Genomic DNA, 27,719 nt, shown 5'->3' on the forward strand with positions numbered 1-27,719 from the left:
TATTTTAAAATAGAAAGGTAAAGTTGTCATCTTATTTCTTTATTTTCCAGTTAATTAAATGCTTGTTTCAGTTGATATTGTTGAAATTGTAGCTTCAACTTTAGCTTCTAAGTATGAAAAGACAATTTCTAGAGATCAGGGCTATTTAAATGCGTCAACATTTAGGTGTTAATTAAAATGTAATATATATATTTCAAATTTAATTGGATTTATTTTTTTAAAGGAGTGTATTTAGAGGAAGGAAGGGTTTGTATTCTGCTTCTCTGAGCATAACCAAAGGTTTAAAGCACGTGAATTGCAGATAATTTTTTCCATACTAAGCTTCTACATTTTAATGGGTAACGAGTATCTCAAGTTGTTTTAAATATTTAGTTAGTGTTGGAAGTGATGTAGATCCCATATTTCAGACAATAAGCCAATTCCAGTGCTGAGAAAGGAAAGATATTTTTTTTTCTTGAAAATGTTTGTGTCTGCTGTTGAATTGTGTGTGTTCTACTAATCCGTGTTAGCGGGTTGAGTTGATCTGTTATAATCAAAACAAAATCAATTGCAATAAACAAAACCAATTGTAATAAAAATAACAATTTCTGCTTCCAAGTAAAAGGATACATTCTTGATGATGACATTTACTTAAATATTTGATAGCTTCTTTAGCAGTTTCTTTTTCTTTATATTATTTATTGACATTGCGCTGTTAAAAAGAGAAATAAATTTTAAGTGTATTTGGTGTTTGGGCTTCATGTTCTAATTACCTTTAACTCTTTTTTTTCTGTACAGTTAACAAATATTTAAGCTCTGAAAATCCACTGTTCTTTGAACTACGCGCCAGATACCTTATTGCCTGCGAACGCATCCCCGAGGCAATGGCTCTTATCAAATCTTGCATAAATCATCCAGATATTAGTAAAGATCTGTATTTCCATCAAGCACTTTTCACCTGTCTTTATATGTCACCATTAGAAGATCAGCTATTCCAGGAGGTATTGTTTGTCAGCATTGTTTTTTAATGAAGTGGTACTTGTTATGCACAAAGTGTCAAAAGGAGCATATGGAACTCTTTATTTTAGTAGAAAGAAATGTCATAAAATCAGCAATTACACTGGTATTGCTTAACTTAGAGCTGGTTTAAGCTTCAAGAAGATATATGTGTCTAGAAATCTTGTTGACCTAAATGCATTTTTTTGGTCGAGTTTACTTATGTATATATTCCCTATTTATCTTAACTCACTAACATTGTGTAATGAAGACTTTATGGCCTTTTTTGCCTAATACACAACAGTGTAACTTCAGTGTATTGACTGTTTTTTTACAGTTGACTATTATTTCATCAAAACCACTAGAACATACTTGGTATCGGTCCACTGTTTTGTGCACTGTACAGCTTTGCTAGCCTTTAAGTTTCTTTAATGTTGCCCCAATATGTAAAATGACGCCCTTTAATTAAATGTGGTTGTACTCGTACCACTGAAAAGCTATTCCAAAGAAAAATAATAATAGTTCCTGTATCTTTTAGTGGCTTCTTTAATATAGCAAGGTGTGATAGGTTTTTGTTTTGTGTTAGCAAATTGATCTAAATTGGTTTTTATTTTAATTATATAGCACTTGTTGAGGACTGATTGCAAGAGTGGAATTGAGATCATCTGCAACACTGAAAAAGAAGGGAAGACTACCTTAGCCTTACAACTATGTGAATCGTTCCTAGTCCCACAGCTCCAAAATGGGGACATGTATTGTATATGGTAAATACTTTATTTCTGGTGAAGCAGCTCAGCAGATAAATGCTTATTGCTGAAATGAAATTCGTCTGGCTTTGATTTATAGCTCAGGTTGAAAATACCAGATAAAAACATTCTAACTTGACCTGTGGACATTTCTTGTACTTCTGTTATTCCTGTTGCCTTTTCATGCAGTCCTGTACAATGGTATTCTACATAGCATGTAACGCTTATCTACTTCAAAAGAACAGAAAGATGAGCCTTTAGGTTCTTTTGGCTGCAAATACCTACAAATATGGCATTTATTATTGGCAAAGTTTAATAGTATTCAGCCTACTAGTGATGCAGGTATTTTCCTGTCCAGCTACTTAGATGCCAGTTAATGTTTACAGTATCCAAATAGTGGTATGTCACAATTGTAACTAAAAAGAATATATGATTCTGAAAATGTGCTATTGATTATAGAAGTTGTACTTCAAAAACAAAGCCACAATGTAATAATCAAATAAGAAAGATAGTAGTATTTAGTACTAGTAGTAATAATAGTAGTACTACTAGTAGTAATAATAGTAGTAATAGTAGTACTACTAGTAGTACTAGTAGTAGTATTTACTACTACAGCTTGATAGTTGAATACTTTTGTTGCTACCGAGAATTTTCTGAAAGAGGGGTGAAAACATATTTTATCATTCTCAGAACTGAAAGATGTCTGGGGAAGGTAATTCCTATGCTTAGTTTGAATATTCTCTTTACCTGGTGTAATGTCTGTATGGCATTTTTTCTGACTGTGTAGTTGAAACAAAAAGGCTTAGTCTACAAGTATCTACAGTTTTCAATCAAAGAAGGTGAAATTATTGATTTGCATAACAAGTTTTGAAATGGAGCCTAGAATTTATAAAGGCTTCCCGTTCTTCCAGAAGTAAGGGAACTGAGAAGTAAGATACGTCTTCTCTTTTTCTAGAGGAAGTAATGAAGATATGATTAAACAAATGTTACTTCATTAATTTTACTGAAGCTACTGGATAAATAGTTGATTACCTTGAATCAAAGCTTGAATCAAAGCCTTTGGGAAATCTGTTGACATAAATTCATAATGTACTGGCAATACCTGGTTATTCTGTCATCTTGTGTCCTGTCTGTCCAGAAAAAAGCTGGCTGTGATTATTGCAGTAGGACAGATGAATTTAAATCAGAAATAAGCATTTAGCTTATCTGAACCCAGTGCTAAAGTTTAAAATTTAATCCAACGTTGCTGATTGCTGCCCAAATGCTGCATCTTCTGAATTCTTTCTTATTTGGAAATTTTTGTATGTAACTTAGGAGTTACATGGTTAATGCTTTCAGTTTCAGGAATTCAGACTTTTAGAAAATGTATTGTAAATATTGACATTAAACCTGATTATTTTTTTTATGCCTTCTGCTGTCAGAACAAACACATTAGCCTTGCTTCTACCTAGTTGATTTTCAGATTTTATAACATCTGTTTTGGAAATTAAAAACAAAATGTTGGTCTTTATCTTGGGTAAAGTGGATATCAGTAATGAAATTCCTAACAAGAGTAAGCTACGGTACTGTTGAAAATGTTGAACGAATTCCAGCTTCTTCTAGTATTTGAATCTTCTGTTCAGAATATAAAACATAGTGATCTTACAATGAGTTTTGAGCAGTTGTGTGTATTCAGATGGAATAACTGGTTCTCTACAGATGCTGAGTCTTAATGGTTGCATATCAAATAAGAGAAATTTGCTTAGTGCTTAATGGATAATGTAAACTGGGACAAAACTTGTGAAGAAGTTAAGTGTGACTGAACTGTTGGTCAAGTTTTGGATAAAGTTGGAGTTAGGTTAACCCACATCATGTGCTTTTCCCCAGAGTGGAGATTCATGTCTTCAAGCTAAGCGCAAGTCATTTTACCTTGTTTGGAATTGAAGGCTTTGCAAATCTAACAGCAGTCACTGCCAGCAGAGATAAGATACCAAAATAGATTAGAAAGCTGTAAATAGCAGGTATCTGCTATTGCTTCTTGTGAAGTACTCTGTATGATCTTTGAGCTGAAACCATTAGTTCTCAGGCGAAGATGGACTTTAAACAGCTCTGTCTACTGTTGTCTATGCTGAGATGATCTGTATCATCATTGTTTTTTCTGACGTGAAAGTATACCTGTAAGCTGCTCAGAAAAAAACAAAACAACTGTGGTAGATCTTGCTTAGAATTGTTCGTATACAGGACTGTCAATCAGAGATAAGTCTGTATTGACACGATTGGCTTTCTTGTATCAAAAAGTGATCTATCCTCAGGAAGACAGAAGTTTGTTGGGATAGGAATAGCAGAATGGCCTGCATTCTCTGCAAAGCAGTCTCTAAATCCTGTTTTGGCTGTTTACAATTATTTCATGTTCATTAAGTTGAGGAACTGTTTTCCATATTTTCATTCAGTCAGTGGCTTTTATTCAAAGCACTAAAGCTGCCTAACTGTTCAGCATATACATTTTGGTAAAACATGCAATTTATATTCAAGGAAAGACAGACTTTCCAGTTACAGCAGTAGAAACTGTTTTAGGTTAGCTGAAGCAGGGCAGGCTCAACCATCCTCTTACATTACTAATGGAAACGCACGGTGCTTTTGGTATAGTGTAGTGTGTTGACTGTCTGGAATACCCAGTTGCTCTGTTAACTTAAAATGACAATTTAAATTGCCCTAGGCAAATTAATAACAGTTTAGGCATGGGCAATAGTGCTGTCTAGGTTATCGTGCCTAAAAGTTTCAAGAATGTAATCAACTGTTTATGCTATATTATACATGTAGTATACAAGCAAGTAATAAAAATAACCCCAAAGCTGCCCTTGCCTACTTTATAACATCATTTGTGTTGTGGTCAGTGCCGTAGAAATGGCCCATGTGCTGTTGACTTCAGTGTTAATTAAACTTCATATGAAAAATATATAAGTAGTTAAAATGGAGTGCAATCAGAAGTTCATGACTGATTTAATCCATAACAATTATGAAAGTCAGAAATGTGCCTGAGAAGGAGAAGTCTCTGTGTCTACACAGGAATAAGTTTAAAATATTCCTTATCACAATCTAGCTGAACAGTGTTAAAAATGATATAATGACTTGCTCTTAACCTATGGAGCTGTTCCTTCTTTCAGTCTTCTCTGTTCCTTTTTCAGTTCTTTTCTTGTGTCAGGACTTCACGCTTGTCTGAACAAATCCCGTGCTGCTCAAACTACTAGTCTGTCTGAAAAGCAGTTTTGAGTTTTCCCTGGATTTTAATATTGAAATGGCTTACTCTGAATTGGTACAAAACAAAGCAGAGAAAAGTCAAGAGCAGTAGCTGCTATTCTGTTCAGCATTAATAAACAGCGAGTTTAAATAATTACTAAACAGCATCCTTAGCAAATATGTTCTTTTTTGTACTTATGGTTGAGACTTGGCTGATTCTTTTATTTATTATTATTTTTTTAATGGATGATTTGATCTGCAAATACTGCTTAACATGTCAAACAGAACTATAGAGCTGTCCTAAACTTATGTCACTGTTCTGACATAGTCAGATCTGTCACTTCTCTTCAGGCAGATGTTGACCACTCTAAGATAAGCTTAATCTTAAAAAGTGTTTCTGGTTTATATATGACACAGACTATGGACTCTTAAATATCAGCCAGGGATTTTGTCAATGACTGTTTGCATCTTTTGAGGGAGGAGGCTGATAAAAGAAAGAAGTTATCTTCTTTCAGTGGATGAAAGTCAGTTGCTCGCCTTTTTTCATCATAATGCTACGATGGGAATTTTGGTGTAGCTTCAGATCCTGTGTAAAATCTTTGAGGTGCCAAATTTCCACATAACTAAGAGCTGGTGATAATAACTGGTTGTAAAAGTCTCTGAATGAAAGAATGTAGAATTTATTACAGGATGTAGAGTTCGGTCAGCTTTATTTTATAGACTGAACATATTACCTGTGTAAAGCTCTGCTGCAGGGGTCTAATGATGTGTTCTTACATTTCCTTCTATCAGTTAGAAATATTGTTTGACTTGAATGATAGATGTGTGAATAGTGATGGAGCCTGATAGTTCCCTTTAGCTGCTATTGGTTAGGAAGACTGATGACAGCAAACAAAAAAGAAAACTTAATATAAATAACTGGAGAAGGCATTTCTTGTCAACAGTCTGTGTTACTGACTGCATTTTGACAGTAGTCTTGTTTTCCACATTTTGCATTCCACTTGCTTTCCCAGAGGATTTCTAATTGTTGCAGTGACTGTAATTTAATCCCAAAATATAAACTATGCAGCTTGATGTATGCTGCCTGTGGTGTTAAGGGCACATCTGCCCTGTGGTGTTAAGGGCACCTGTAGCATCTGATTATACCGTGCAGTTCTCTGATACTATACTGAATACATTAACATTGTTGCATACTTAATTGGTTGAGTGATAGGAGATACCCCGAATGCTTTAACAAAGTAATTAACTTTTGTTTTCCATTGTGCACTTTGTATATAGTTGTGGTGTCAATTAGATTGGTTTTAAGCCCTTAAATACAAATTTAGGTGCAGAATTTGCAACTCATTGCTCTTTGCAACCTGTCATACTTAGTGATAGGCTTCTTTTAATACTCAGCCTAATTGAAGTATTCTGTTCTGTGCTTATAGGGACCTGATCTTCATTTGGAGTAAACTGCAGCTGAAATCTAACCCCTCAAAACAAGTATTTGTTGACCAGTGCTACCAGCTTTTAAGAATTGCTACAAATGTCAGAGTAATTTTCCCTTTCATGAAAGTCATTAAGGATGAAGTAAGTTCTCTTTTTTGTTTACTTCTTTACTCTTTCCCTCTGTACTTTACTGTATAAGTAAACAGAAGTAATGTTGATGTTTCTGTAGAATGTGAAGAAGGGACAGGGAAGGGCATAGAATTAAAAGCGTTGTCACATTCTCAAATGTGTCAGCATCAATTTAGTCTTTGATCTGTTGTGTGTTTTAATGATGTATTTCTGACTCAACTGTGTCAAGTAAGATTTCTTTCCTTTTTGACCTCAGAAAATTTGAGGAATGGTGTTATATATAAACATACATGGAAACTGCTTAGAAATACATGGAATAAATGTGAAAGATGGGTGGTGGTTGTTTGTTTGTTTTTTTCCCCAATCTGTGTGTGTTGTTGTTTGGTTTCTTTCTTTTAGCCAGGAAACAGGACTTCTATGCCGTTGTATCTGTCTTTCACTCTTGTTAAGTTCTGAATCCTCCCACAATTTCTAGCCGAATGTGAAGTAATGCTTAACATAACAAAAATGAAGGAAGAGTTAGACTAAGATGGGAGAAAACATGATTTTGCTTCAGAAAAATATGCTATATTTCTTGCTTTACATGATTTGTGCTCTTCTTTATGAACACCTGCAAAAAAAAAAAAGAGAAAGCGTAACGTGTAACCCTTTGTGCACGGGAGTGTCAGCTGATTCTAAACACGTTGATTTTTATCATTTACTTGATTGAACACAGCTTCTCCGTATTCTGTTCCCTAAACGTTTGCATAAGTTAATTATAAATTATTTGATCAGGGTCATTGTTCTGCAGTTCTGAATACAATGATTTGCTGTTATTCAAGGTTTTAGTACGTGTTCTAAAATGCTTCTAGTGACATGAATAACTTGTAGTTTTAGAAAGTTGGCTTTTTTTTAAAAACCAAGATATAAATAAATACATTTTAACACACATATATACGGGTGGATATTAAGCTTTAATGCAACTCTTCTTAGTAGTATGCCGTATGTTGGGTAGTATGTTTTCTGACCATGCCTCACAACTGTAAGCTTCTGGAGGATCCTCAGCCTAAAGTACAGAAAGGGAATTCTGCACACTGAAAGGATATCTTGTCAGTTCTGAAAATTTGGGCCTGTAAAATGCTCGAGTATGGGCTGTTACAGCTTCCTTGGTGGTCACTGTTGAAAATCAAAGGCAGTAGTTTACTGCTTACACTCTGCTGTTGATATTCGGGCGCTGTTTATTCTAGTTCCCCCTCGCACTCACTGAGCCATAGGTCAGACTTCTTAAGATTTGACTTTCAATCTGTAGACTTCAATAAGCCCATAAATAAGATTATGGTACTATGTAAAATTGTTTCCTTTCTGCAGGTCGGTGAGGATGGCCTCCAGATATGTGTTGAGATATGTGGATGCGCTCTTCAGTTGGACCTCCGTGAAGACCCCATTATGAAAAGTCTTATTTACAAAGCAATTGCTCACTTTCTGCCAAATGACTTGGAGATCCTCAGAATTTGTGCGCTTTCAATCTTTTTTCTTGAGCGTACTCTGGAATCTTACTACACTGTTGAACATTTATATAAATGTGCAGATGAGGAATATAATGAATGCACTAGTTCTGTTCAAAACCGTGTACGTTTTGAATTGCTTCCTATTTTGAAAAAAGGTTTGTTTTTTGATCCTGAGTTTTGGAATTTCTTGATGATCAAGCAGAATTGTTTAGCTTTATTGGAGGATAAAGCCTTTGCTGGCTTAAGTGAAACTACACTGGAAAACTCTACTGCAAATGTAGAGAAGTTAACAGAGTATAGGGCTATGAGTGAGGAACATGTCTGTTCAACAGATGTAGGCAATGGGGAACTTGATGCTGATGACCTCTCTGAAGCCCAGTCCAAAGGTAATGCCAAAAAGAACCATGAAACTCATGAAGCATCTAAAATGTTAGATAATACTGTACCAAGACACCGCTGTGTGATATGCAACAAGGAATTCTTTGGTGATCACATTGTGAAACATGCACAAGCTCACCAGAAAAAGGGCAGTTTTTCTTGTGTACTTTGCAACAGAAAATTCAGGCAGAAAGGACTTATGCTAAAGCATTTAAGGAACCATGTCAGAAAGATAGAAAGGCAACATCTTGCTGCAGTCCTTGAGGCCAGTAAGCAGGCTCCGATTTGTAATGAACTGGAATGTTCTGATGTTTGTCCCTCCCTTGAAAATGGGGGTTCTGTTGGTTCTAAAGAGGATGAACGAGAGATTGCAATCGTTCCAAGTGCCGACGTGGAACAGGAGAAGGCTGAACAGGCATTCACTGCAGTGGAAAACCATCTCAGTGACCAGGACGATGTTACTGAAAATAGTAGTTGTGACAGCTGCTTTAATAATGCTCCTGATGCTTTAAGTACAGAAAGCTTGCCTGAAGATGATGAGAACTCCAGTAAAGAGTCACCTATTTTGCATAAAGTGAATGGAGCTTTTTCTCCTCAAAAATATATAGATGCTATGGATCAAGAAGGAACCTTGAAGTGCCCAGCTAATGGTTGTGCCAGAGTGTTTAAAAAGATCCGATTTCTCAATAAGCATGCAAGAAAAGCTCATCCAACTGATTTGAAGGTTCAGGAGCATATAATGAAATGGAATAAAGGAAAATGTCGGTTCTGTCAGAGAAAATTTGCTGATTCCCAACATTTTATAGACCACCTGAAGAGACATGTGTATCCAAATGTTTACTTTTGTTTACACTTCAATTGTAATCAGAGATTTAAGCTGTCAACTGAGCTAGCAGAGCATACAAAAAGTCATAATGTTTTTAAAGCTCAGTGCAATTTTGCAGAGTGTTGTGAGCTTTTTGAGGAGCTTCCTTTGCTGTATGAACATGAGGCTCAGCATTACCTAAGTAAAGCATCAGAATGTTCAGAAGATGCCAGTGAAAAAGATTCTTCAGATGACCCTTCAGAACATGGTAGTTGCCATGGTGATGATGAATCTGTTAATGAAAAAGAAACTGTAGATCTACCGATTCCGACGTGGAAGTCAAGGAAGGATTCTACAGAACCAAAGACGTATATTCAAAGTATTGAGAAGAAAGCAATTAATGTAATGCAGAATGGAAATGAAAGTTCATCTGAGGGCACTGCAACGGTTTTGGTAGACCAAAAGGCACCTGTTTTACAGCCAAATTCTGAAAACTGTAATGTTAGTGACCAACTAGTCAATGGGCACAGTGACCCAAATCAGACATCATCAAAGTCATCGGAAACACCTTTGAACAGAGTGGTAGATGAAACAAGGACAGAGAATGGGTCGGTGTTACCCGTTTTACAGAATTCTCACGATACAACACAAAATAATGCTGCTGCCTCACAACTACCTTCTAAACCAAATCAGACAACGGAAAACACTTCATATGGTGTCATCTTAACAAAACCATATGTTAGACCCTTGCCTCCAAGTTATCTTGATGAACGATACATTAGCATGCCAAAACGTAGAAAAATGTTGACTGATAAAGCAGATGCTCATTCAGAACAAGATAAATGTTGTAGTAAAACAACAGAAAGATTTAGATGTGGCAACTGCTTGACCATCTACTGTAATTCAGAAGCACTTGAGGCTCATCTTGCACAAAAGAAATGTCAGACGCTCTTTGGATTCGATTCAGATGATGAAAGTAAGTTACAATTCTTCTGTATGTTTGTTTGGAGGCAAATACCAAACAGATAGTAGTTCTTGTAAATAGGCTGTCTGATGGACCAGAAATGACACATACCGTTTGTAAGCAGTTGTAGTACGATAGAATTTAGAGAGAGGAAGGTCACTCACGACAATAGTGACCTGAACTTTGAAACACAATATTGCACTAAACTGGAAGTTCAGATTAGATGTGCTGTCTACAATAAAAAGTGGTGATGAAAATTGGTAGGCATCTCTTATGGAAAAGATTTCCTAAAAACCAGAAAATAATTGTATTTTTAATTTATTTCTATATATTTTTTTTCAAGTTTGAAGCTACACATGTAGGAAAATGTGAGCAATGTTCCCAATGGAGGAATGATTTACATTGAGAATGAAATGAGGATTAACCTGTGTATTCTATTTTGCAGGTGCCTGATTCAACGTTGTGGGAAAATGTATCAAATGAGGAGTGGTGTAAGAAAACACTACATGAGGAAGCACGAGTTTGTTTCCCAGTTGGCCTTAAATCATAAAGCAGTCTCAAATTACTAAAGAAAACATGACCTTGATAAAGACAAAGCACATTTTCTAGACAGAACTCACAGAGGAGTAGTGGGAGCTCTGCAGCTTTTGAATCCAGAAAGGTTGCTACAAAATCCCCAAAGTACCAGTTATCCAAAAAGCCACATCCATTCCAAATGCGTGATTGAAGCTTAACCGCACAGTCTTTCTAGCACAAAGGTCTAAGGAGAACAATGCATACAGCTGAACAGGCAGAGAAAGCAAAGGCATTAATTGCCTTATAGAAGTAAAACAGCTGGTTCTGTAAGCTGCTTTAGTTATGAAACGTGGTTAGAGTTTTCTTCATCCACTCAGCTTGGAGGAAGTCATTCAAGAATGTGTCACTTTATGCTGAAATGTATAAGAACTGTGTAGAGGAACTAAATGTTCTTTTTTCAAAGTTTAAGTATGTGATTCCATTATCTGCTGAAAAGTGGAGCTCATTTAATAAACCGATACTTGGAATCCAAAAAGAGCAATGCAGAAAAAAAATGAAGATGGATGGAAAGCTCTAACAGCAAAAAGAAAACCCAACCCTTGAAGTACAGAGCAGGCAAGCAAGAAGTGCGCTGGTGTGATATTAAGTAAGTTATGCAAAGCGGAAATCAAATGCGTGCAGGAGAAGGTCTTTACAAGTCTGTGGTTAAAGTACATGTAGGGTGTCCCATAAAACATCTGATTTACATACAGGAAGGCTAATACAAGCAGTAGGTGCACAAGTTCTCTGAATGTTAACAGGTGCAGAATGAAACAAGTGCAGAGGGTTAGGCTTGCACTACAGGAGAGAGTTTGATTTTATGCAAATACAGTGATCTTTCATAGTATCATAGTATCGTGCGAGTTGGAAGGGACCTTAGAGATCATCGAGTCCAACTCCCGGGATTCGAGCCCTTCTGTGTAGCAGAGCAGCATTTCTGCCACTTGCGCCACAGGGGGGATTCGAACCCCGGGCCTCTGTTGTTGCAAGCAGCAATTCTACCACTGCGCCACCGGAGGCACACAATTCAATTGCTGATATGACTGAAAAGAACTTAAAAAAGCTTTTTTTAAAAAAAAAATAAATCTTAGTTTTATAAAAGAAATAATGACAGATGAAAGCAGGGGATGTGTGTTAAGTTAGGAAAAAGATCAGGAAGAGCTTATTTCACACATGTGGTATTACCTAATGGTGGTAGGTCACAACTCAATATTGTAATAAATTATTTGCTGTCTAAAGGAAGGGAGAAAATGTACATCAACACAACCTGAAGATACAGTACAACCATATCTAGGAGCATCTCTTGTGAAGATAGCCTTTCCCAGAAGTTAGCGAAGGAGCTAAGTTAATGTTAAGCACTTTATCCAGCAACTGACTGTTCATAAAAACAATCACAGAGTTTGTGAAGGTAAGAATTTTGAGTCTTTCACCTGTCTGGATCCCAAAGAAAGACGGGATGTTTGGAAGCGTGAGTTGGAGTGGATGATCTTTATGGTTCCATTTCAGATCAGTTTGATTCTATGAAACCAAAAAGAGGCTGTTACAGTTTTTTATCTCCATGCTCCATAGGTGTAGCAAACATGCACGTTGTCTAATTAGTGTGTTAATTTATCCTCTAATAACTGTCCATAAAAGTTATTTTTGAAGTCATACTCTGTGTTGTTACCTGAACATATTTGTTTGATTATGGTCACAGAAGGTCCAATGATGAAAAATGGTGTGTACAAATGTAATCAGCAGAGAAATATAGAACAGCAAAGACCAACTGTTCCTGCTCAGCTGTTTTGCTTCCTGAATAGTTTATCACAACGTCTGTATGGCTTAGTAAAATGATCAGCTTGCTTAAAATGAGCTGCATAAAAATTAATGAGTAAAAAAAACCAAAACACACAAGGTAAATAACAGATTTGTTCATTGTAGTTATGGCTCACACTTGCAAACTTAAGGGTTTCACTATAAGATAAGCCGTTAAATAGTTCGGGAAACTATTAATAGTTTCAGTAATGCCTCTGCTAATAGTCCTCTGTAAAGGTGCAGGTATTTGCATTAATTCTGCTTCCTCCTTCCTTCCTGAGAGGTTAAAAAAGAACACAAAATCAGGTGTGTTTTTTTTTTGTCATTCTGGTGTGTTTTTTCTTTGCCTTTCCTTTAAGTTGGATTAACATAAAAGGGTATAAAATTATGATCACAGATATGCATACGTTACATTGATATCAATGGCTGGCCCACTTTGAGAGATCTTTATGACATTTGAGGCACCAAAGAACTTTTTATTTTTGCATTTGCGGAAAAGTGGTTTAAATGTGTCACTCATATACATTGCATACACACAGTCTATATGTATATTTACATATATGAATACGTTAAAACATTTCAAATACGAGGGACTGTATCAGCAAAATGCACTTTCACGTTTTTGGTTGGTTTTTTTTTTGCTTCAAGCTACCGACTATGAGTAATTTGTAAGGACCCACTTAGCATCTTGAATATTCCCAGACTCCCCTTTCTTTGCTTAACATCTATTCAATTTGCTGAAGTGTATTTGGGTGGGGGGAAAAAGAAATGACAATTTTAAACTATAGCAGTTTTGCAAATCTGGGAACTCAGTCAATAGCTGTGACAAATGTTTGTGTAAAGTCCTTTAAGCGTACGTTGAATCTTTGGTGCTTTTTACATGCTCCATGTGTTTGAATATGCTTTAAAAACATGACTGAAACTTGTGTTTTTTTTCTTTTGGTTTAAAGTGTGTAGATAAATGCATCTCTGTATGTGCATAAACTGTGACCATAATTTTTTGTACCTGTATTAAACTCATTTTTGTTCAAAGATACTTTTCTTGGACACCACCATTTGTTTATACCACGTGTGAAGAATATTCACACAAGAGAACTGAGAGACCGAATTCTGATGTAGGTGAGCATTAGCTGTCACTTAATGCCTATCAGAAATATCTCAAATTGACTTAAAGTGGCAAGTGGGTGGTAAAATATTTGTTTTAAGTAAAGATTTTACTTCAGAAGACACTGTATTTTCTTTAAACTGTTCTCTAATACCTGTTGGTATTCTCAGCTGCAGTATTCAGTTACAAGGAAAAAAGATCTTCTAATATGTGTGGGATAATTCTACATGTTTTCTTAGGATTCTTTAGTATGTTGAGCATTATCCTATACTAAGCCTGCAACTTTTAGGTCTGAAAAAGGTTGTGAGTCTAGAATTGAAAGGTTTAGTCTCAGGCGTTAAACATATAATGGGAAATAATTCATCAGGATGTATTGCTTTGATTCAGTAAATGCTGGAGTACGTGTGTAACGTAAGCATGGATGTTCATGAAAATTGGCCTCAAGTTACACACGAACCTAGGAGCTTTACTGGATCAAAGTTTGTGCGTTTTATTGCCGACGATCAGGTTTCAATAGCGCTCTTTCAGGTGGCTTCAAAATTGGATTTAAAGTTTCATTGTAAACAATGGTAACCTGCTGACAGTTCACTGTAAAGGTCATGCAAGCTCTGGTTCTCAGAGAGTTGCCACTTGGGCACCTTTCACAAATAAACGATAATGATTAAAAGTGGTCGTATCTGTGGGGGAAAAGGTCACTGGTACTTTGGTTCTTTAGCCATATTCATTGAAACTATATAAAATTGTATAGTTTGGATAATTTATAATATTAAACTCTGTGATCTTTTTTAATATCACATTGAAGGTTCAGCTGTACTCATTTCTTTTGCTGTTTAACACCGGTGATACGGACGGAAGACTCAGAGGGGGTGGTAGTGTTACTATTTTCTTAATTTATTTGGTACTGTATAACACCTTTCTGATTAAATGCAGCGTATGCATTTGGGGACTCTTGTTCATTTGTTAAAAGCTGTTACAGGTTCAGCAAGAAAGGAAATTTGTGCTTCCTTGTTGAATGTTAAATTATTTTCCTTTGCATTTTATATGAGAGTACAAATTAAAACTGAGCCATCAAACTGCAATAAATCGACAGTAGTGTTTCATTTAAAAAAAAACAACAAAAAAACCTTTTTGTACTGTACATAGATTTGTTCAATAAAACGTTGTCTTTGTTGTTGATAGAAAGCGATCTTGTCTTTTGGGGGATCTGCTCTGTAAATACCCGCTGCAATAGCTGGTCGAGCAGCGAAAGCTTCGAGCGCACTCCGATCCTTATTAAAGCACCAGCCCCGCTGCGCATACGTAAGTCTCTTGGTGAATTCGTTGCTAGCCGCCTCTGACGGCGGCTGGCCGAGGAGCTTGAGCTCTGCTTGTGAGCCGGGGCGGAACCTAAGTATCGGCCGCTGTTTCCGCTGGGTTTTTATAGACCAACGGACGTTGCTCCGCTGGGGGTTGCGTTGAGCAACGGACCGGAAGCTGGTGTCTCTAGGGGTTGCGCCGTTGCTAGAGCTTCGGCCGGGCCGGACGATGGCGTCGCTGGGGCTGAGCGAGCGGGAGCGAGCCGGCTGCCGGGGGATACTGGAGATGCTCGAGACCGAGGAGCTGATGGCGCTGACGGACACCGTCACTAACCGCCTGGTACATCCGGAGAACCGCCAAGGTGTGCGGATTCCCCTGCGGCGGGCAACCTTCCTGCCCGGCCGTACCCATCCCGGGGCGGGGAAGCGGGGCCCTATCTATCCCCGTGACTGAGCGCGGCTGCGGGGTTGCTGCCCCTGGGGCCCGTGCGTTCTCCTCGGCCTCTGGCCGACGGCAGCACCCGGCACAGCGGCGGAGGCGGAACGGGGCCGGGCCCTGCGGAACGCGGTTGCCACTGCTGGTTTGGTTGGAGCGCCTCGGGGCCTGCGTCCGTGCCAGGAGCACCAGTGGGCGTGTGCCTGCAGGTTTTCTTCTGCCTTCTTCTTCTTCTTTTATGAATAGTGATTTTAGATAAATGATGCGCTCATTCTGTTCTTCAGCTACGCCTCGTTTCATGTGTGAGCTTAGCGTTTGTGGATATATAAGTTGCTGAGAACCCAGTTTCGGTTTGGGTGAGAACTGGCTGCCGCAACGACTGTAAAGATACTTCCTAATTGTGCCGCAGAACCTCGCAGCCGAGTGTTTGAACGCTGCGTTTTGATGCACTGTCATTGTATTGCTGCACCTTACGCTTTGTTATGAATATGAGCTTCCTAGTATGGCTTCTATGGAGATAAAACTGATACAATGCCCTTTTCTTCAACCTCTGCCCCCCCCCCCCCCCCCCCCCAGACCCCCCTCCCCAAACTACTTGCAGTGTCTAAAAAAAAAAGCGTGAACTTCTGCTCCAGGATTGTTTTTCAATGTAGGAGAAATCAGAGATGACCTATTTTCTGTCAACTGTTTATTCTCAGGCAGCATTTGAATACTTGTGTGTACTTCAGAACAGCAATATTTTTTGCCCAGGTCACATGAACTACCCACTCGATGTAGAAATTAAGACTCAAATTGCGTGTTCAGAAGAACCTGAGAAGATTTGTCTGGTTCTTCTTTCTCTGTTTAATCTTGCTGTCAAAAAGACAGGTAGTTAATAGGCTTATTTCAAAATATCCCAGAGCTTTTTGAATGGGAAATGAAATGGAGCAACTGCTGAGTGAAGGTACAGTATGGTGGCAGCAAGCCTTAAACACTGTGCCACATTAGAATCAAATCACCTTATTTTGAAGCGGTGGCAAGCTGTGTCTCTGGGATTGTGGGTGTAATATATTGTGAACAAGGATCCTTACACTTCTGAAGGCGCCTGGAGTTGAACATCGCAGCTTACTTTAAAAACATTGGTAGTTTCATTTCGAAGAGAAAGATGCATCCTTTTCATCAAACCTATATAAGACATGGCTCCATATGGTTATGATACTGGTAGCAGGGATTACAAGGTCGGTAGGTCTCCAGTAAAACCAGCACTGGTTTTTGAACATGTTCCACAAGGCTTTCGGTATCTTTGTGTAATGTGACTTGTATGTAGTTACTTCAGATTCCAGTTTGCGAACAAATTTGTAGCGATTTGCGTTTCACTCAGTGTTAGATGTGCTGGGAGGTGCCTATCAAGAGCTTAAGAAATAGCAGAAGTTTGTGTTTTAATTGCAAGAAGTACAACCGCTGACTTCCATTTCTTCACTTGCAGAGGCCATCCAGGCAATCTTGGTTTACAGCCAAAGTGCAGAAGAGCTTTTGAAACGAAGGAAAGTATATCGAGAAATAATTTTTAAGTATTTGGCAGTACAAGGAATTGCAGTGCCTCCTTCCTCTGAGAAACATCAACTCATTGCCTGTGTAAAGCAGTACTGGGATGAGAAGTTCACATCACATGTCTCAGAGTCAGGGGAGAGAACAACACATGCAGAGGTGAGTGATACTTTCTGAAAGACCAGAGGATACAGAACAAGAAATTCTAATGCAAGTCCAAAATGAGGCTTTTTGCATGTGTTTGAGAAAGTACTGAATTCTTTTTCTGTTTTCTGTTTGCTTGTTTGCTCTTATTAAGCCATTTAATGTGTCTTTGCCAGTGTGTCACTTGCAGAGCATAGTATGAACGTCTCCTTGGGCAACCTGTTCCAGTGCATCAGCACCCTCTGGGTGAAAAACTTCCTCCTAATATCTAACCCAAATCTCCACTGCACAGTCCCTTGCTAGTTTTTATTGTGATGAAGGCTTTCAGAAGTTTTAGTTTGTGCTGGGGATCTTCAGTCGTTTGGCTGCCATGCCAGGGATTAGCATTTGTAAGGGCTTGTTAGAATGTGCTCTCGATATGTTTCTAGAGACAGTGCGATCAAAACAGCATTATCTGTAAGCAGTGCTGCTTCTTAGGTCTTGCAGTTTATAGAGAGCACGTTTTTGAGGATTTTGTCATTGAAATGTGAAGTTTGTAGCAGCGCCAGTTCTGTGCTGTTTTGCCTTAAATTTTAGTAGCACTCAAGTTAATTTGAGGTTCAAATTACCACATTTAGCTAAATCTCGGTGGTGTCATGAACTTTCAGGGTTTTATTATTCCTGGATCTCTACCATACAGTTCTCAATAGCCTTGCTCTCAGAAGAACTGTCTATCAGCCACATAATGAGCAACAGCCCCACCAGCTGGACTGTTTGAGCTCTGTAGCTGCTGATAATTAAATGCCGGGAGCTTTCCTCTGGGGTTAGCTGATTAAAATGAAGATTTAGCTGAGAATTGCTTTGAAAACAATGTTTTATGTGCGTGTTTGGAAAGAAAACTGTGCTTCCGCAAGAACGCTTCCAGGTATTCACCCTATGGCAAAGTTTTGTGATTGGAGGTAGGTAAATGAAATTCTCCAAACTGAAAACGTTCTTGAGGAAAGAGAAGTTCAAGTGCTTTCCTTATTGTATACATGCGATAGAATCATAGAAAGGCTTAGGTTGGAATGGGTCTGAAACATGTTTCTTTGACTTTGTTTTCACTTAATCCTTTTGGTCCTTGTGTTGAAGACATGAGTAGCAGAAACTTGCATAACAGAATTAGAAATTAATTCTAGTTTCTTGTTTGACCGTTACAGGATTTCTGTGTAGAAGCCTCCAAACTCATCATACTTAGTTCTAGGAATAGACTGATTGACAAACCCTACAAAACAACTTCACATTCAGTTCTTTTTCACCTTACACTTGGAGGTCGTGTGTCGTTACATTGGGAAGTCTTGAATGATTTTTCTAAAGTAAAAAAACATTGTTGTTGAAGGAAGAAGGGAGTAAGTGAACTGTGTATTTGTAGGAATAAAATAGACTCTCTGAACCATACTTGAACATCCAGTTGTTGCCTTTCCTATAGAAAGAACTGTCTTTATAACCAAATTAAAAACCAGTTGTAAATATTTAATTGCTGACCAACTTGTTGCCTCTCTGCTTGCACTTCATTTTTACTTTCCTATGTGCACTTGGAGACATAAGAAAGAAGGACTGCAAAGAATGTATTTCTTTTATTTAAGCCTGGCCCATAATGGTGTTAAAAAAAAGTACACTAAATACTGACAGAACTCTTGGTGTGGTTTGCCGCCCTCTTCTGGTCTGGATTTTGTAACATGGTTGTTGGTTCCTAATTGATGCTCAGCTTTTCTACTTGCTGAGAATTTGTCTTCTAAATTTTGCACCTGCTGCTCTTAATTGTCAGTTTCATCAATTCAATGTTAAAGTCAGATGTTATTCTGAAATATTTTTTTATCCTTAAGACTTAGATGAATTTTAGGAGTGTCGTGTTCTGTCGAACAAGGTAAATGATAGCACTTTCTTTTCAAAGTGTAAAGGCCAGCAAAAAGTTACTTGTCAAAGTACTTTTTGCACTGTGAGAATCCTGCTCTCACGGAGGTGGTTCCAAAAAATTTCTCCTGCCATTATTTTGTTATCATAGAAGCACAGAATGGCCCAGCTTGGAAGGGACCTCAAGGATCATGAAGCTTCGATGCCCTCATCAAAGGCAGGGCCACCAGCCTCCACATTTAACGCTACACCAGGCTGCCCAGGTCCCCATCCAACCTGGCCTTGAACACCTCCAGGGATGGGGCATCCACAACCTCTCTGGGCAGCCTGTGCCAGCGCCTCACCACCTCCTGGTAGAGCCAGGATTTCCCTCTTGGATTATGAATTGCAGACCAAGACAGAACTGCATTTCAAAGAACCTACTCTGATTCTTTAGCTGATAGGTGATTACTATCTTAAGAATTGATTATTTATTTCCGTGTTGTTTTCTTCGGGTACTCTGTCTCAGAGTGCTTGAAGGTTTAAAGTAAGAATTTAAACGACTTTGGACTTCAAACTGGTAAACTCGCATGGTAAGACTAAATAATACTAAGAAAAAAATATTCTTAATTGCAGAGTCACGAAAAGAGGCAGAAGTCACAGGATGATGTTCATCATCTAGGAAGAGAATTCTGCCAATGGTTTTTTGAACTCCTGAATTCTCAGCATCCTTTGGGAGTCAAATCTGAAGAAACGTGGGGCCGACAGCATTTCTGGGAGAACGCCAAAATGAAGTTCTGTTACAACACAGTAGAAAAAAACGTGGAAGAATATAATGGTGCAGAAATGGTGAGCCTTCGTCTGCTCTCATTGGTTAAAGAAGAATATCTTCTATTCAACCCTAACTTGACTGCCGATGGACTGAGATGTGCCATGTCTCGACATGGGTTAGTACTGGTAGCAGTGGCTGGCACAGTACATAGAGACAACGTCTGTTTGGGTATCTTTGAACAAATTTTTGGACTCATTAGGTGTCCAATTAGTGGGAGTACCTGGAAAATAAAAATTGTGGATCTTAAAATAGTTGGACAGAATGCTCTGGAGCCTGGAATACAGATTGACAAACCCTCCATCAAATATGAATCAAATCAACTGCAAGAGTGGTGCGATGGGAGAGAATTGGCACTGCTTGAACCTCACAAATGCTGAGCAGTGCTTTCAAAACTGAGTGACTGATGGTGGGAGTTAAAACCCAAACAGCACTTACAGTGCTTAGTTGAAGATTGGAATGATTGCAGCAATGTGATTTCTGTCTCTTTCTTGAGTCAGATTTGCTGGATAACAAATGGAAGTGGAGAGTTTATTCATACAGGTGATGGTTTGGGGTACCTTTCTGACAGCTAACAAACATTTAAACATATTACAGTAGATTTTGTAACTATAGTTGGGAATGGAGTTACTTACAGAATGTGGTTATGTTTGATTATGGGAAGTTTTATGTCAAGTTGGATGACCTTGAGATCACAAGCTGCAAGTTGTTTCTTTTCAGGAAACCATTCTAAATTCCTGAGTGATAAGAGATTGTTCCTACTAATGGCTTTTTGAAACTGGGACTGGTGAATGCCTGGATGGTCTTCTAAAAGTCCCAGGAGAACCATCTGCTGATTTGGGAAATTTTGGAGGGAACTGGCAGAATGAAACACATGGAGATGGTGCCTGTTCATTCTGAATGTGGTTTCTTCTCTAGCCAGTAGTGGTAGTTCACTGGGACAATGCAGGGGTTAGCACTGTTGGAATTTGTATCCTTTATTTTCTTTCACTTTACGGTTCCACCACTGAGATGGTTTTCCAGACATCTGTTTCTAGCACTGCTTCTCTTGGATCAAATGGTTGATGCTTATGACTTACAGACATAGTGTCTGAAGCAAATGCTTTGATAATTATTTTGTATATACTTGCCACAGAGTTTCTAATATAGTAATGGTAATTTTTATATGCTTTCTCAAACTTGGAATTTCTATCTACTCCTAGCTGCTGTAATATGTTGTCCAGACAACAGCAATTTACAACAGGTGGTGATATAAAATAAAGAATCTAAGTTCTATTAAAATTATTGGCATTGTAGAATTCGACTGCTTTTTACAATCATTTTTTTTCCCCTTTTTCTTATGTGATTAATGGTGAAAGTAGATAAAAACTTCTAGTATCTCATTTGGCTTATTTAGGAGTTTTGTTTTTACTTCATAGCTTCACCAATACAAGTAGTGAAAATGGGAATGTTCCATGTAGCACGAGAACACTTCTTTTGTTTTTGATGTCTTTGTCAAAGAAGACAAGTGGTGAGATTCTGACTGGGTGAGGGGAAACAAGAAGATTCAGGTATGCAGTACACCAGGAAATACCCAGAACTGATTTTTGCAAACAGTCTGAATCCAAAGTTGTTTTTTTACACCAACCGAAGGAAAAAAAATCTGAAACGATTCATTTTCTAAGCAAAAGTTCAAATACTGTGTTGGAAATGTTCTTTCTCGATTAACAGCTGAGGTATGACTTATTCAACTACTAATTTATAATAAATAAACTCCAGCCTAAGATTAAAATTCGGCAGAAATGGTTTCCTTGTGTGTTGAGAATTGCATTCTTTGTAAGGTGAGGACAAAAGCCAACCCAGAGGCCTAAAAGGGCACTTTTTCAACATTCGGAACGCAGATCTGTATTACAACAACGTTTGGTCTTTTGCGGGATTGTAGTTTCTAGCTGGCAAAGTAACTTTAGTCTGTGTTAAATATGAACGTGACAAAAGGTGTAGTTCATTACTGCTGTAGGTAGATTTGATGTGAGCTGTCCTCTTCTTCTGTTCAGGTAAGTGTCCTCGTTTCTTTTTTCTGTTGGCATTACTGATAGTGCTTCCTCTGAACAAGGGGGAGCGAGGACTGGTTAAGTTACAACTAGCATCCTCAGCAACTCTTCTGGCTGACCAGCTGTGACAAGGCTGGCCACACCAGTGCCCATGTAAGGAACAGAGAATTTCCTCTTTTTGGTGCCATCCTGAACTTCCTGAATTAAATGAGTGATCAGACAACTGTGTAAATTCGTCTTCTGTAGCAGAGTGGAATAGATGACGTGCATTTTACTGATGACCTGATGGTGCAGCTGAATGCTCTTGTGGTTGTCATTCAAGCTGGTAAGATCTTGTTCGGTTATTGCAGGATGCTGCCACAAAATGCACAGGAAACAGTACAGTGTCTGCTCTTTACGGTCTCGCCACCTGTGCATTTGGTAGGCACTGACACTTGGGCAATGGTGAGTAATTGTGGCTTTGCAGTTATGATCTGGTGCGACTTTTTATCCTATGATACACCTTTTTCTTTCCCCAAGCCTGTTTTTGCTCTTACAAAAGCATACTGTATCCATTCTAAATGCATTTTATCTTCACTTTGAAAAAGGTTACCAGTTTTGGAATGATGGTTCAGGCTTTCCATTTGGAAATGAGTCGCAAATGTATAATAGTATTCAATATGGAGGTTTAACATTACATATAATGTGCAAATGCTGCTGTTTTGCCAGCATGACATTACTTGGAACTGCACTGTTTTTTTGTATTGATCTTCAGGCATCACCTGCTGCCACATTTTTTAGCTTGTGACTGACTGCTTGTTCTTTTCAGTCTGAACTGAAGCAGACACTTCAAACTGTTACACATGGAAAAACTGAAGAGGTGACCTCTGTAAGGCAATGAAGCCCTGTGAAAAGAGAAATAGGACACTTTCAGAAAACAAAATAAAAACCCTAAGCTAAATGTGTTGCTCCTCCCACATTAACTTAATGTTAACATTAACAGCAACTGCTGTAAACAATTTTCTCCAAATGAGTTTAATTTTAAACTGTCAGGCTCTTGTTTTCAGTCTGATTCTCCAACGCAGGACATGTGACCATCCCACCTTCTGTACAGCGCTGACATCATTACAGAGAAGCTGATAATACTAACACTGCTGAGAGTAGGGATTGTGCATCTAGCAGCAGGTGAGAGGTAAATTCATTTGGTCTGCCCACCTGTGAAGACTGACAGCATGCAGGTAAATAAGACAATTTATATGGGCCTGTGTCCAGGAAGGTTGGAGGAAAAGAATAGAGCAGCTGTGATGACAGCAGATCTTGAAGTGCCTTGTTAATGGAGGAAGAGAAAACATTAAAGAGCAGAATTCTATTTACACTGACAGAATTTCTCTTAGCATTAAACTCCTTAGTCTGAGATGTTGAGTTTCAGCTCATGAATTTCAGACTCTCTCCGCAGAGGTTAATAGCATGTAAGTTACACAAGTAAATTTGGAATGCACAGTAATGCCGGTTAATTGCAGGGATCTTCTTTTTCAAGCTTGTTCACAGCTGCTAGTACTAGAAAGGAATGAACTCTTACAACTGTTGGGTTAATAAACAGTGCTGTAATCCTTGTCCTATCTCCAGGAAATCCATCGGCTTGATTCAGTCAGGCTTTTCGCTGCAGGTCTAATAGCACTTTGGTGACATCTGGTGGCAGATTCATTGTTTGCCTGTAGTTAGTACATTAAATCTATGCAGCGATGCAAGCACAGCCACGTAAGGCTTGCTGTAGAGAAAGGAGAGGAGCTCCTCTGAACAGTGCTTGTTTTATCCCTATCCTGGCATTTTAGATGCCCGACATCGGCTGGGGCTCAATTGCCTTGATCGAAGAGAAGGCTTGAAGGCAACTCACTGGCCCCTCAATAAAGGACAGATGTTTTAAAGCTTTCAGCTCATAAGAAATATCAAGTTGCAATACTCAGGAAACCTGTTGTTCTAGAGATGGGGAGGGAAATGTTGTGGTGATAAGACTTCCTGGCAATAAGATTTCAGCTGACTAAACGTGCATTTCTTTTTTCCCCTACATCTGTTACACTGTTTGTTGTTGTTTGTTTGCTTTTTAGAATGTCTTCCTCGAGTGCCTGGGATCTTGAAGGCATCACAGCTGCTGTTTCTTAGTATTGCCTGTGACTGCAAATCTTAATCACCTCCTGGATCCAAGGGGAAGAAGATCACTCTCACTCAGAGGTAGTCTGTGAAGATCCTATTTTTTATGGAGAGGTTATGGTTCAAGCTGTATTGCTTTCAGTTGTAAAACTGAAGTAAAAAGCACCCAGAAATTGGCTGTCATTAGTTGTTAAAGCAGCCATAGGTGTTTTTCATGTAGGTCGTTGCTGGACTGGCCAGGCAGGTTTATGTAGTTGCAAGAGAGAGGGAGACTGGAATACAGCCTTGAAGACAGATCCCTCTTCTGTATTTTGTCTGGTTGGACTCAGCTCTGGAAGAGGCAGGCATCTGGTGCAAAGAGCAAGAGACATGTTACTCGTGCACACCCACCAGTTCTCTGTGCTTGAGAGCATGCTTGCAGGGGGAATAACATCATGGTGCATGTGCAGCAGTAAATCACTCATTTTAAAACCCATAAAAGCCAAAGCTGCTCATCTAGATTAGGTTTTGGTGCTTTGCCAGTTTCCACAAGAGACTAGCAAGAGAAAGGAAATAGCATTTTTGAGTAACTTGACTGCAATTTAACAAAACAAAAGAAAGCTCATCTCTTATCTCAGAGCTTTCTCCCTTGTGAGCTTATGAACCCTATCACATGCCTGCTGGATGGCTTGAGAATCTCAAAATGGAAAGCAGTTACAGTGTTTAAAAATGGTCAGGAGCAACCTTTATGAGAGTAATGAGTGAGTAGACTTGTATTTCCCAGTCTGGGGAGGTCATAGGTCTCTGTGTTTTTCCTCCTCTTTTAATATGTCTTCTACGCTTTACCCACTTACTTTCTTTACTTCTCATTCTTGGTCAGTGTTATGGTTTTGTAATTTGGTTGGTGTTGCTATTCCACATCAGAACATCATGTGGGATAATGGGAGTTAAGGAGACAAGTTCTTTTCTTTTTTTTTTCTCTTTTCTGTGGACTGCCTTAAATGGGCATGGGGGGAGGGGGACACCGGAGGGAAGGTCGAGAAGGGGACGGGGTTTTTCGCCAGGTTCCTTGTGAGGTGACAGCGTGGTCGGAACTTCCCGCCTCCCACAGCCCGCCGGTGAGATTTGGACTTGTTTTACTCCTTGTTGAAACTCTCTCGTTGTTGTTTATTGTCACTGGGTTCATTAACTGCTGTTCGTTTTCAGATCATTCTTTTTTTTTCTTTATTTTCTTCCCTTCCTAGACCCATTCGCGGTCTCCCTTCCCTTCCCCTCTCTCTCAGCGCACGTGGCCGGGCCGCGCCGCACCGCGCTGTTAGAGAAGGGAGGTACTTTTGTTCTGCTCCCCTGGGTTTGTTCTCGCTGTTATGGAGTGAGCTGTAGAGAGAACTGCGTGACAGTCAGCTTGCAGTACCTTAGCTGTTTTGACAGGCATTTTTGGTCTAAGGGTATTTTGCCCAGAGAAGTTCTGGATGTTCCATCCCTGGAGGTGTTCAAGACCAGGTTGTTTGAGGCCCTGGGCAGCCTGGTCTAGTACCAGATTTGGAGGTTGGTGACCCTCTCTGTGGCAGGATAGTTGGAACTTTAATGATCCTTGGGGTCCCTTCCAACCCAAGCCATTCTGTGATTCTACAATGATTTTATGATAGTGATGTGGATGAATTTTGCATTTACATTCCTGCCGTTTCTCATGGTTGCTATCCTAAAGCAAACTGTACAGCATTGAGTACCTCCACTGTAAGAAGCATTTTAGTTCAAGTCAGGTGGCTGCTTTAGAAGCAGATATCACTACTGCAGCCACATGCACGATCAGCAAGTTTTCATTCTCATTACAAAGGATGCTTGAGGCATGTACTACAGTTCCCTTTTGCATGAAACCAACGTAGAGGCATGCTCCTGCACTGCACCTGAGGTGTGCTACTCATTGTGAAGTATTCAGTCCACAGGACCAGCATGGAGTTAGCTGGCAGCAAGCCCCCACATTTATGAGTACTTTGCACGCTGCCAGCATCTCAGCGACAGCTGTTTCATGCTCCTGTTGCACAGCACTGTTTGCTAATGTAAACGCAGCTTAAGGGTGTTGAAAATGGTATTATGGCCTTCTTAGGACCAAATTAAATTAGTTTCCAACATAATACATTTCTAAAATGTGTGCCTATGTATATTTAACAAGTCTTTCTCGCACTTTATAACATTCCCTCGCTAGAATTACATTTCACGTGCAGTAATTGTCAGTTCTTCTTTAACAGCAATAAGCATAAGACATCACGTCAGTTCTTGTTCATCTATTCCCTTTTCTCAGTTCATTAGTATTATTTATTGCCTGGCCAGATTTTGGGTATTAATGAATTCTTCTCAAAGTTTGCATTCTTTTATTGAAATAAATTGATCCTTTAATATCTCTGCAGCAATTATGGGTTTAGATGTAGTTACACAGTACTCTAGCTCTAACAAGATTAGTGGTGAGAAAATCCCATTCTGAAGATTAGTGTGATGTATTGAGTTGAACTTTAGGATTTGACTCCGGTGTTTTCATTGTGGAGGCTTATTAAAAGAAAACACTTTGTCTTCAATTACTCATTAGATGACATGCATCTGAAAAAGCTCAGGTGAATAGACATTTTTTTTTCTCCTCCTCTTCTTCTAATGAAATTAGAAACAGCAAACGTTCTCATCTGTGGCACACATTGTCATAGCTGGGACAGATTGATAGAGACCAAACTGCAAAGTCTATGAGTTCTCTTTACCTCCTATTGCAAGGGGATGTAGTGGCATAGATCCTCCTCAGCCCCAGTTTCAGCAAGGATCGTGCAATGCGCACACCCTTTATACCTCAGATGGGGGGCAGCGAAGGGCTGATAGAACTTGTTTTCACCTTGGGCACTGACTACTAAGGTGGCACATAGGAACAGGCTGAAACACTGCAAACCTGCTTTGTCAGCAGCTGATGTTATGTAGGTCTGTGTCTGTTAGAACTGCACCTCCGTAAAAGACTCACAGGCAGTAGAAGAAGAGAAGCTGGGAGTCTTCTAAGGTGAGGACAAATGTGATTTAGCATTGACTTTTGTGGACTAAACTATTTCAATTTGAGGAATGTGTACATAACCGAATATACTGCTAACTAATGCAGAGTTCAAACCACATGTTTGGGTGTGGAAAAGAAAGAAAACAAACAAAAAGCAAGTAAGGGAGCCCCTTTCCTCCTCTCCCTTTCTTGGGGTCAGCTTCAGTCAAATACCATTTCAGCCCCCTTCCTACTCTCTGAACGTCCTGCTTTGGCCATCTGTCCATGGGTCATGGTCCTTCAGCTGTGTCCCCTTTGGCATGGAGCTCTAGGATCATGAAGCTCTAACCCCCTGCCAGGCAGGGCCACCAACCTCCCCATTTACTAGACCAGGCTGCCCAGATCTCCATCCAACCCGGCCTCGAACACCTTCAGGGACAGGGCATCCACAGCCTCTCTGGGCAGCCTGTTCCAGCACCTCACCGCTCTCTAAGTAAAGAACTTCCCCCTGACATCCAACTTAAATCTTCCCTCCTTCAACTTAAAACCATTTCCCCTTGTCCTGCTGTTATCCACCCTTTCAAAGAGTTGACTTCCCTCCTGTTTGTAGGCGCCCTTTAGTTACTGAAAGATTGCAATTAGGTCATGTCACAGCCTTCTTTTCACCAGGCTGAACAAGCCCTGCTCCCTCAGCCTCTCTTTGTAGGGAAGGTACTCCAGTCCTCTGACCATCTTTGTGACTCTCCTCTGGATCTTCTCCAACTGCTCTCTGTCTTTCTTGTACTGGGGGCTCCATATCTGGACACGGTACTCCACTATTTACTGCTTGGAAATCCTGAGCTTTCTGCCCTGCTTACAGACCTTTCTGCTCCTAGTGCCACCATAAACCAGTGACACATTCCTTTGCAAAACTTT

At 39.2% G+C, this 27,719-nt stretch overlaps 2 protein-coding genes across 4 annotated transcripts in view; both read left to right on the forward strand.

The window, feature by feature from the left end:
• ZNF654 (zinc finger protein 654) overlaps positions 1-14,759 on the forward strand; it is a 35,688-nt gene extending 20,929 nt beyond the window's left edge. For all 3 annotated transcript variants that reach the window (XM_072361566.1, XM_072361567.1, XM_072361568.1), the window contains 5 exons: positions 778-980; positions 1,600-1,739; positions 6,365-6,506; positions 7,842-10,140; positions 10,574-14,759. In XM_072361566.1, the coding sequence (XP_072217667.1) occupies positions 778-980; positions 1,600-1,739; positions 6,365-6,506; positions 7,842-10,140; positions 10,574-10,581 (2,792 nt within the window). In that variant the 3' untranslated portion in view covers positions 10,582-14,759. The remainder of the gene's footprint in view (positions 1-777; positions 981-1,599; positions 1,740-6,364; positions 6,507-7,841; positions 10,141-10,573) is intronic.
• Positions 14,760-15,018: 259 nt separating this feature from the next.
• On the forward strand, positions 15,019-21,438 carry C1H3orf38 (chromosome 1 C3orf38 homolog). The gene is made up of 3 exons (XM_072345050.1): positions 15,019-15,239; positions 16,779-16,999; positions 19,472-21,438. The coding sequence occupies exons 1-3, from the start codon at positions 15,107-15,109 to the stop codon at positions 20,042-20,044; spliced, it is 927 nt and encodes a 308-aa protein (XP_072201151.1). The 5' UTR covers positions 15,019-15,106; the 3' UTR covers positions 20,045-21,438.
• The last annotated feature ends 6,281 nt before the right edge of the window (positions 21,439-27,719 follow it).

This window comes from Excalfactoria chinensis, chromosome 1 (assembly GCF_039878825.1).
Source record: "Excalfactoria chinensis isolate bCotChi1 chromosome 1, bCotChi1.hap2, whole genome shotgun sequence".
Lineage (NCBI taxonomy): Eukaryota > Metazoa > Chordata > Aves > Galliformes > Phasianidae > Excalfactoria > Excalfactoria chinensis.

Coding starts and splice junctions, on each gene's coding strand:
- C1H3orf38 (XM_072345050.1), top strand. CDS start 15,107: ATGGCGTCGCTGGGGCTGAGCGAGCGGGAGCGAGCCGGCTGCCGGGGG. Junction 15,240..16,778: donor ACATCCGGAGAACCGCCAAG/GTGTGCGGATTC, acceptor CTTCACTTGCAG/AGGCCATCCAGGCAATCTTG. Junction 17,000..19,471: donor AGAGAACAACACATGCAGAG/GTGAGTGATACT, acceptor TCTTAATTGCAG/AGTCACGAAAAGAGGCAGAA.